The 11,011-nt window shown below is 39.7% G+C and overlaps 1 protein-coding gene across 1 annotated transcript; it reads left to right on the forward strand.

Moving 5' to 3' along the window:
* The first annotated feature begins 1,921 nt into the window (after positions 1–1,921).
* LOC109871548 (G-protein coupled receptor 54) lies at positions 1,922–9,460 on the forward strand. Its single transcript, XM_031806374.1, has 5 exons — positions 1,922–2,855; positions 4,022–4,146; positions 8,302–8,437; positions 8,558–8,796; positions 9,047–9,460. The coding sequence occupies exons 1-5, from the start codon at positions 2,624–2,626 to the stop codon at positions 9,419–9,421; spliced, it is 1,107 nt and encodes a 368-aa protein (XP_031662234.1). The 5' UTR covers positions 1,922–2,623; the 3' UTR covers positions 9,422–9,460.
* Positions 9,461–11,011: the final 1,551 nt, after the last annotated feature.

The following is an 11,011-nucleotide window of genomic DNA, read 5'->3' on the forward strand; positions in this document are numbered from 1 at the left end:
TTCTGTCGGCGCGATGCGTGAAGAAACCAGCTGGCTGTACCGACTCCGATAGCGTGTCTCGAGTGAGCCATGTTTCCGTGAAGCAGAGAACGTTACAGTCTCTTCTGTCTCTCTGGAATGCTACCCTTGCTCGGATTTCATCAACCTTGTTGTCAAGAGACTGGACATTGGCGAGTAGTATGCTCGTGAGCAGTGCGCCCGTCTCCGGAGCCTGGCCAGAAGACCGCTTTGTCTGCCCCTTTTACGGAGATGTTGCTTTGGTTTGCCGGCTGGGATCCGATCCATTGTCCTGGTGGGCAAAACACAGGATCCACTTCGGGAAAGTCGTATTCCTGGTCTCAATGATGGTGAGTTGACATTGCTCTTAAATCCAGTAGTTCCTAACAACTGTATGTAATAAAACCTTAGATTACCTGGGGTACCAATGTAATAAATAACACAGAAAAAAACTAAATACTGCATAGTTTCCTAAGAACGCGAAGCAAGGCGGCCATCTCTGTCTGCGCCGGAAGTCACTCCACTACAATACATGATACATGATATCTTCACTCTTATTCTACAATGTAGAAAATAATATGAATAAAGAAAAACCCTTGAATGAGGGGGTGTGTCCAAACCTTTGACTGGTAATGTATTTTTTTAGGACTTAACATATCATAAGAAATTGATAATTGTGCACAATACTCTGAGCCCCTTTTGCTTCAAGAGCACTACTTTCAAAACTGCTGGCTGAAATTATACAAAAGCTCTGGAGCATCACTGTTATTCAAGGACATCAAACATGATTTTGGCGCTCTTCAAATTTTGTCAACAAACACACCATTATCCATGATTCAAGACACATACCATCTTAAATGAGTTGCTAGGAGACTGCATCAGGCTTCCCGCACACATTATTTTACACATTATCAGAGTTTTCACTTCTCTTTTACTTTACTGTGTCTCATAATTTTTTTCAATACAATATATTTGTATTATATGCTGTGAAACTGTGTTTATAGTTTGGGTTTTAAACTAACAAAGCCAATTCAATGTTGTTAGAGAGAAGAGAGATTTCACAGTATGTTAAATCATCTTTGAACAACATGCAAATGGGGTAGGCAAATGGCATGGTATGGATGACCATTCATGGAAAATAATAGCAAATGTCAAATTCAATCATGCCATTATTGTTCTTGTTTCTTTATCCATGAGCTTTTGTATAAAATAATAGCACTTTATTTTTCACACCAACTTACCTTTAACAAATTGTATTATATGTTTTAGCAATCTATCTGAAGAATCCCTATCTACAGTAATTCCCTGACAAATAGGCCAGAGTCTTCTTGCTGTAGCTAGCTACATTGATGGTGGGTTGTGAACCCCAGGCAGCCTTGTTAACACCAAAGCTGTGCTCCCTGTATCTTAAAGTTCAACCACCTACTGCCTTCCAAATGTCGACAAGCATCAGGGGCATATCGCCAGAGAGCATGTACAATTTTACTTTGGTACGGAGCTTAACCTGGCTGGAGGAAGAAGCCATGTGGTTACTGTATCCTATCATATGGCTTGAGGTTGTATTTTATCAGCATTTGTCTTGAAAAAAGAATGCATACCTCAATGCATATTTCATGATGACATACTACATCAATATAACATGACAAACCCTGTGGTAATATACAGTACAAATGCTAATTTCTGTGTATGTAGTGTACATTTATATTTACTATCATTGTTCACAGGTAAATCTCTAACCGCAAGCTTCATATTGTTGATCTCAAGGAAACAGCAGAAAGAATATAGAAAGGCCCCTTGGCACTAAATTGCAGGGCACTGTCACTACCTCAATCTGAATACTATTCAACAGTAAGTGCTGCTTATCCATGATGGCACTGTATTTCTTAGAGGTTACTGTCATGATTAGCAATATATCATTTTAAAGAGATTTAAGAGATTAAGAACTGAGACTAGGATTAACTGTGTGTTTAATCCACTCCAAAAATCTAATGCCACGTTTGAATCGATTATCATTGGAAGTGTTATCTTAATACATTGATATTTTCATTCCAATTGAAGAGGCTGAACCTATGACATCTTATCTTTAAATGATCATTTCACAGTTTATGTTATTTGAATGTAGCACCATGTTTACATAACTACATTAAATAGTACCTGTAAACATAGTAAAAAATAACTGCTGACATAGACTTACATACAATATTGTATGATAAGGCAGCGTCTGACAGCACTGAATGCAGATGGTACGAGGTACCAAATTCCAGATAGAGAAAATGTTGCTAGGAGACCTGACATCAGCTATTTATTCCACAATCAGACAGTATCCCACGTGTGCCCCTGCTCAGTATAAAACCAGTGGGATCTCATCCTTTGCAGATTTTGCAACGAGGTTAGAAAAGTATGAGCTCAACAGAGGTCTACCCTACTGTCAGACCCATTCTAACCATAGAAAGATCCCAGAACTCATCACCACCTAAACCATTATTCACTTGATCATGACGCTCCAATGTTCTCTGGACAGATCAATTTCCTTCTCAGTAGTTCAAATGAATTTATTATACACAATTTATCACCCCATGGCTACATTTGAGGTGAGGGCCATTTGAAGAGCTTTTCACACATCAAGATGTTCCCTCCAGACGTGTGGAATTCTACGGACCTGATGTGGTTCAATGAGTCTGAGTTGAATGCTTCTCTGGAGGACCCGGAGGAGGGGGACCACCCGTTCCTGACGGACGCCTGGCTGGTGCCTCTCTTCTTCGCCCTCATCATGCTGGTGGGGCTAATTGGGAACTCGCTGGTCATCTATGTCATCTCCAAACACAGGCAGATGAGGACGGCCACCAACTTCTACATAGGTGAGCAAGACTAAGGGGTTTCCCTTACAGTTACTAAGGCTTTTCCACTTATAACACACTGAACCTCGTTGTTCTTGTGGATTGTCATGAACTGGAAAGAAACGTGTTCTTTGTGTGTGACTGTCACAGTCAATGTTATGTAAAGTATGTGGATCAGAGAAATAGTTTATTTCCACTGTAAACTAGGACTAATGACGGTATAATCTTGCAGCCTTAGTTACCGTATTATTTTGTAATGACGACTGTACATGAATATTGTGGATAGTAACCTTATCCATTGTGTCTGTAGAATGCACCTATACAATACAGTACTGTAGCCTATACTAACAAACAACATATGAAAGGGATCATGTCTCTAAATTAAATAACAGATCTTGTTTGACATTGGAAATGCGTGTGTGGAGTGGAGATGTGCAAAATCAATGGATTTTGAAATATTATGAATTGACCAAGAAGGTGGACAGCACATCTTTGTGCTCATAAATAACAATGATGCTCTCAACGTGTGTGTGTGTGTGTGTGTGTGTTTGAAATTACTGACTGATATCTCCCTGGCAAGCTACACTGGAACCTGTTTTTAATATTGAATCATATTGGTTTACTACTTCCACCTCCTGTGGACAACAACTCAAATGTTTTCTCTCACCTCTCAGTTGTTGCTATAAATGATGCAAGTCCATTCAGAAGAGAGCACCATTTTAGACAACTTTGGTACAATAAATCTATGTAATTTTATTATGGCTATACAACTAATCTGAAAGGAACATAAGTCCTATTGTGGCAGATGTCCTCACTATACCCCTGCAGGTCCTGTCCACCTGTATTACTAATAGGACCTCTTCTACAAGTCAGTGAAACAGTAATATCTCCCATCATTTCGAAACAAAATACTGCAGTATCTTGCGAGAAATGTCTCCCACGTTTCATATAACCCCCCCCCCCCAATGTGTATTTGGCTTTCGGGAATTTTGTGAAAACAATTGGCTCTTTGAAGCCCATGCCAAAATACACTGATTTGGTGACATGCCTTTGAATTTTACAAAGCAAGTAATTTATTCAAATTAATAACTTTGACTCACAGGTTCAAATGGTTATTTTATGTTGCAAAAGTTTGTTCATCAGAAAGAAATGAAAGAGTTCCCTCCTAACTGAGCTTATTTCCACAGCTAACCTGGCTGCCACAGACATCATCTTCCTGGTGTGTTGTGTCCCGTTCACAGCCACTCTCTACCCGCTCCCTGGATGGATATTTGGGAACTTCATGTGTAAATTTGTTGCTTTTCTTCAGCAGGTAAATCATTTGAATAAAACACATTGCCTCTGGTCACAGACATATCTGTTTTTATATTAGCATATTAATGATGGCTTTTCTCACCACAATGCAATTTGGGTATCATTGCCCTCAACTGGATACCTGAGATACTTTCTAGTCCTATTAGTCTGAAAAATTATAACTGTTCTGGTGCCTGACTGTACCCAATTAAATTACGTAACTGCAATATTGAATTTGCAGTGTCATTTCATTTATCCAGTAGAGGGTAGAGATTCATGGTCATTTTTTATGGGCAACTCTGTATTTTTAAATGCAATTTGAGTACCAATATGTGTATTTTTTCATATAAAAACAATCCATTTGAAACTCCCAATAAATCAAAATTCAAGGCTTATCTGAGCATCATTCACTGTGGCCCTACTCCATGTGGCGAGACCTCATTGGTTAAGACTGGTTGGTTATGACTCATGACATGTAAGGGTTTTTGCAAGTGAATGATGAATCACTGTCTATATAAAGAATGTCCTTTCTCCACTTGAAAAAAAAATAGACAATCAGTCCATCAGGCTTGCGATTAACTACAGCTTCAATCAAGCAGGTTTGAAAGATTAAAACTAATCTGTTGGGTTGGCAAATGACTAAAGCTCGGGGGAATATTGTAGATGGACTCCTACGCTAGGATCCAATCTCAGAAGTCATCAAATCTCAGATGTCACGAGTGTTTCAATTTCACCACAGTAAGGAGAGAGATGAATACTTGTCAGCTCACTGCACAACATGTCTCTAGACTCTGAAGCAGTCAAGTCTTTATTGTCACGTGCACAAGTACGGTGAAATGCCTTTCTTGCAAGCTCTTTCCCATCAATGAAGTAAGTAAATCAAAGTAAGCAGTAAGTCAATCAAAAATACCTTTAAATGCATAGTGCAAGGTGCAAAAATAGACTTATGATAGAGCAAGGCAGAAGGGAGGTGTCGGCATTATGCAGTATGCTATAGTCGGGGCTCTCTCATCTTCATCACATGAACCATCAGCCACCAGGGGGATCTTGTGAGCTTTGATTATACCCTATGTCAATACCACACATCCTCTCAGTAAACTATGGCTTTCACTGACATTGGAATAAGTCGGTTATTGAGCCACAGGATGTGATCAACACATTTCATTGAACTGAACTCCATTGAAACAGAACTTGCCATTGGAAATCTATCTGAAATGTGTCAATTTAAAGCACGGTTCCCCAACTGCTTTAAAAATAAATACAAATATATTGTTGGACATAAAAGCCTAAAAATACCAAGTGATTTTAATTTTGGAAATCTGTTCCCAAGTATTCCCATGTATAACAAAGACAGGTGATCGTATATACAAATGATTGTGTTTCAGACCATCCACTAAAGACAAAATCATCCCGCAGCTGAATCTAGTTGATAATTTTTTTTTACCTATCAATTAAAATATATAAGGTTGAAGTCGGAAGTTTACATACACTTAGGTTGGAATCATTAAAACTTCTTTTTCAACCACTCCACACATTTCTTGTTCACAAACTATAGGTTTGGAAAGTCGGTTAGGACATCTACTTTGTGCATGACACAAGTCATTTTTCCAACAATTGTTTACAGACAGATTATTTCACTTATAATTCACTGTATCACAATTCCAGTGGGTCAGAAGTTTACATACACTAAGTTGACTGTGCCTTTAAACAGCTTGGAAAATTCCAGAAAACAATGTCATGGCTTTAGAAGCTTCTGCTAATTTACATAATTCGAGTCAATTGGATGTGTACCTGTGGATGTATTTCAAAGCCTACCTTCAAACTCAGTGCCTCTTTGCTTGACATCATGGGAAAATTAAAAGAAATCAGCCAAGACCTCAGAAAACAAATTGTAGACCTCCACAAGTCTGGTTCATCCTTAGGAGCATTTTCCAAACCCCTGAAGGTACCACATTCATCTGTACAAACAATAGTATAAACACCATGGGTCCCTGCAGCCGTCATACCGCTTAGGAAGGAGACACCTCCTGTCTCCTAGAGATGAACGTACTTTGGTGAGAAAAGTGCAAATCAGTCCCAGAATGACAGCAAAGGATCTTGAAGATGCTGGAGGATACAACTACAAAAGTATCTATATCCACAGTAAAACGAGTCCTATATTGACATAACCTGAAATGCCACTCAGCAAGGAAGATGCCACTGCTCCAAAACAGCCATAAAAAAATCCAGACTACGGTTTGCAACTGCACATGGGACGAAGATCGTACATGGGGACAAAGATCGCACATGGGGACAAAGATTGTACGTCTGATGAAAGAAAAATAGAACTGTTTGGCCACATTGACCATCGTTATGTTTGGAGGATAAAGGGTAGGCTTGCAAGCCGAAGAACACCATCCCAACCGTGAAGCACGGGGGTGGCAACATCATGTTGTGGGGGTGCTTTGCTGCAGGAGGGACTGGTGCCTTTCACAAAATAGATGGCATCATGAAGATGGAAAATTATGAGTATATATTGAAGAAACATCTCAAGACATCAGTTAGGAAGTTGAAGCTTGGTCACAAATGGGTCTTCCAAATGGACAATGACCCTAAGCATACTTCCAAAGTTGTGGCAAAATGGCTTAAGGACAACAAAGTCCATGTATTGGAGTGGCCATCACAAAGCCCTGACCTCAAACCTTCAGAAAATGTGTGGACAGAACTGAAAAAGTGTGTGCCAGCCAGGAGACCTACATACCTGATTCAGTTACACCAGCTCTGTCAAGAGGAATGGGCCAAAATTCACCCAAGCTTGTTGAAGGCTACTCGAAACATTTGACCAAAGTTAAACAATTTAAAGGCAATGCTAACAAATACTAAATGAGTGTATGTAAACTTCTGACCCACTGGGAATGTGATGAAAAAAATAAAAGCTGAAATAAATCATTCTCTCTACTATTATTCTGACATTTCACATTCTTAAAATTAATTGGTGATCCTAACTGACCTAAGAAAGGGAATTTTTACTAGGATTAAATGTTAGGAGTTGTGAAAAACTGAGTTTAAATGTATTTGGCTCAGGTATATGTAAACTTCCGAATTCAACTGTATATATCATTTACTTGGCCCTATTACTCTTCCATATCTTGAAAACTTGATTGCTGACATGCAAAATGTTTTAGGAGAGACAAACAGTCACATTTAATTTAATAAAGAAATTACATGGTTGCAAAAGCAGTCTTATGTGAAGGTTAGAAAATGACTAATGCTCAACAAAACTTCTACACAGATTCTAGTCCTCTGTTTAGATTTGTATTTTCATCAAAAGGACCAACTCTCTGTATGCTGTATATTTTTGGTAGACTAATTGATAACTCACTCCCCCACATATTCATATTTCACTGCTGCTGTACAGTGTGCAAGTGGGAGGATTCATTAAATCAGACTTTGTGAACCCATTTTAATATCCGTTGTAATTCTCAGCTTCATTTTTTAAATATATATAGATGTTTACTATTTTCTGAAATCCTTTTTACTTGTTCAACCCACACGCAGTGCTCCTCTTCGTTCAAGAGACTCGTGCATTCTGTCCCTACATTATGACAAGAGTAGGGCACTTGTCTTCGGATCAATGATGTACACCTGGTCAATCTCTCTTTCGCACTTCAGTGAGAAACAAGGGCGTTGGATAGATCTCAAGTAGTGTAGTTACTGAACTGGGGTCACAAATCCTACTCTCCAACAACATTATGTTGTTTAGAAACTGCTAATCTGTTATCACGGATGGTAACCAACTGTCAGAGGCATCATGCAACCATTAGCATTTTTTAAAATCGGGAAAGGATTTCAAACTCAACATTATTTTATGAATTATGTGTGAAAGAAACTTTATGGTTTATATTTTTATCCTGGAAATGGGACAAAAACTATGGGCATGACACCTAACCCAGGAGGATGAGTTAATAATGATTTGAGATAATGTCTTTCTAAAGATAAATTTTCTCATTATGCTCATCCTTTTAATTTCTTCCCAGTGTGATGGCAGGCAGGTGCCATTTATTGACATAACTTTTACAGCATGTCTCTTATGTAAAAATGTTAATATGGTTTCACCTGTGAATAACCCAGAACAGGGTTTCACCTGTGAACAACCCAGAATGAAAGACATTATTTTGTTCTTCTTTTTTCTTAGGTGACTGTTCAGGCTACATGCATCACCCTCACTGCCATTAGTGGGGACCGCTGCTATGTCACAGTGTACCCTCTAAAGTCCCTACGCCATCGCACTCCACGAGTCGCCATGATCGTTAGCATCTGTATATGGATCGGTAAGTCACATGCTAGCATTCCTGAACCAATTGCAAACCATTGATTTTGCCTCAAAGCATCATGAACACGTCTACATTTTCTATAAAGTTTAACTAATTCAATGTTTGTCTTTTTTTAAGGTTCCTTCATTCTATCCACCCCGATCTTCATGTACCAGAGGATTGAGGAGGGCTACTGGTATGGACCGAGACACTACTGCATGGAGAGGTTTCCCTCTAAGACCCTGGAGAGGGCTTTCATCCTGTACCAGTTCATAGCTGCCTACCTACTACCTGTCATTACCATCTCCTTCTGCTACACACTCATGCTGAAGAGGGTGGGCCAGCCGTCAGTTGAGCCAGTAGACAATAATTACCAGGTATGGAGAGACTATTACTTTGGGTGTTCTTCTTTATGACTTAGTTTAAAACATCAATAGGTGCACTCCTTTGTCAATGTTACACAATGAAAGCATGAGTTCATATTTGGATCCCTTCCAAATTGCAGGTATACTACAGTATGTCATTAAAAACCCTCAGCCGGTGACCATGTTTTGAACTACATACAGTGTAGGTCATTTCGAAGCCCGTCACAGTAGTAGTGAGTTAACTTCAACATTTCTACCACAGGTCCACCTGTTGTCTGAGAGGACCGTCACACTGAGGAGTAAGATCTCCAAGATGGTGGTGGTGATTGTCCTCCTTTTCACCATCTGCTGGGGGCCTATACAGCTCTTTGCCCTGTTCCAGTCCTTCTACCCCAACTACAGGGTCAACTACGCCACCTATAAGATCAAGACCTGGGCTAACTGCATGTCCTACGCTAACTCCTCTATCAACCCAATCGTTTATGGCTTCATGGGAGACAGTTTCCGCAAGTCCTTCAAAAAGACTTTCCACTTCCTGTTCAAACACAAAGTGAGAGACAGCAGTGTCACGTCACGCACGGCTAATGCAGAAATTAAGTTAGTTGCTGCAGAGGAAGGCAACGACGAAGGGAAATGAGCCTTGGGCTGAGTGAGCTGCTGGGGGGGCAAAGCTGAGTGAGCTGCTGGGGGGGCAAAGCTGAGTGAGTTGCTGGGGGGGGGCAAAGCTGAGTGGGCTGCTGGGGGGGCAAAGCTGAGTGAGCTGCTGGGAATCAGTTCACATTGGCACACAAACAGAAAAACACATGATAGACTGCTGCGATTGCACACTTTTCAGAAGGCAATGACACTCTGTTGGGAGGAGCATTTTAAAATGGCATTTGATGTGTTGTTTGCTTGCAATTCTACAAAAGCTGACTGATCCTGCTCTGTTCTGATATCACAGACAATGAAAGGACATTGTAAAAAATATATAATGTTCAACACCTAGGCAGACTGCTCATAATAATATGAAAATAATACAATTAGAACAAAAAAAGTTATTGGAAGTCACATACATGATGTGAAATCTAATAGACACTATGGTTACAAGAGCAGTCCAAGGTGACCTCAAAATGGGTTTGTGGACATTTTGTTATCAAATGTGCGCAGGTTGTTAACACGTTGGTAACACGTCGTTATCATTAACTCATCTCAAAGCTGTGAAGTGATTGCACCCGATTTATATTTTTCAATGGACAGATTTATGATGGTAGCTAGGAATTTCACATGAATGGTGTTACAAACCACTCAGGAGTTAAATTCCAGGCCAGTTCAATGGGTGTACAGCCAACAGTGATGTGTAGGAGCTTGCTCAGGTAGGGGCATAGTCAATGAGGCGTGGTGAGTGTTTACTTTACTACTATGTTCCAGACACACACTAACACCTCCCTTTACACACAGTGCACAGGTGGCGGGGGCCAGTCCTATCAGACTTTCACTGGCCAACCCTACATTCCCACAGCATTATCTTATGCGACTTAGTCACCCGATCGTTTCCTTTTCCTTTGACAGCGACTCTGTAAAAAAAAGGACACAATCTGTGACTGACTTGTCCTGACAGTGCCTCCTCCCAATGTGCCGTGACTGTCTGTCCTTGTTTGAATTGCGGATCGAAACATCTGTACTGTTGGAAGTATCTGTGTTCTATCTGGCACTACTTTAGCATTGACTTGAAAAGTTGACTTGAAAAAAGAAGAAAGTGTTTAGAAAGGTGGGATGATGAACAGAACTAAAGACCTTGGAAACAACGGAAAACTTTGAACAGATTTAGATTGAATTCTGTACAGAATGTTTTACTGCATACACACTTGAATGCAGTTTAGTCCATGTTTGATTGTAACGCTCCCTGTGAAAACATGTATTCTCTTCAGGCATTTCAGATGTCTAGACATTTTGTTTTGGTAATCACTCCACTTAAGTGTTTTTCGAAAAGCCTTTATTATAGACTTTCCCTACAGTATTTGCACTATCTTTATTTATTAATAATATATTGATCTCACCCTAAGCTCTATGAATCGTGTAACATTCCCTGTATTGTAAATGCCTAACTACTGTAGGCCTACATGAATATGTACAGTACTGTGGATTTAACCACTGTGCTTGATTATTCATTTACTTTTAAGCTTTTTTGTGTTTAATCAGAAATGTGAAAATGACATCATTGCCTTTGTTACTAACACAGAATTGT

This window comes from Oncorhynchus kisutch, linkage group LG27 (genome assembly GCF_002021735.2).
Source record: "Oncorhynchus kisutch isolate 150728-3 linkage group LG27, Okis_V2, whole genome shotgun sequence".
Lineage (NCBI taxonomy): Eukaryota > Metazoa > Chordata > Actinopteri > Salmoniformes > Salmonidae > Oncorhynchus > Oncorhynchus kisutch.

Excerpts from the sequence above, each read along its gene's own strand:
- LOC109871548 (XM_031806374.1), top strand. The coding sequence starts at position 2,624 with ATGTTCCCTCCAGACGTGTGGAATTCTACGGACCTGATGTGGTTCAAT. Across the intron at positions 2,856-4,021 it reads GGCCACCAACTTCTACATAG|CTAACCTGGCTGCCACAGAC; the intron begins GTGAGCAAGACT and ends TTATTTCCACAG. Across the intron at positions 8,438-8,557 it reads TAGCATCTGTATATGGATCG|GTTCCTTCATTCTATCCACC; the intron begins GTAAGTCACATG and ends TCTTTTTTTAAG.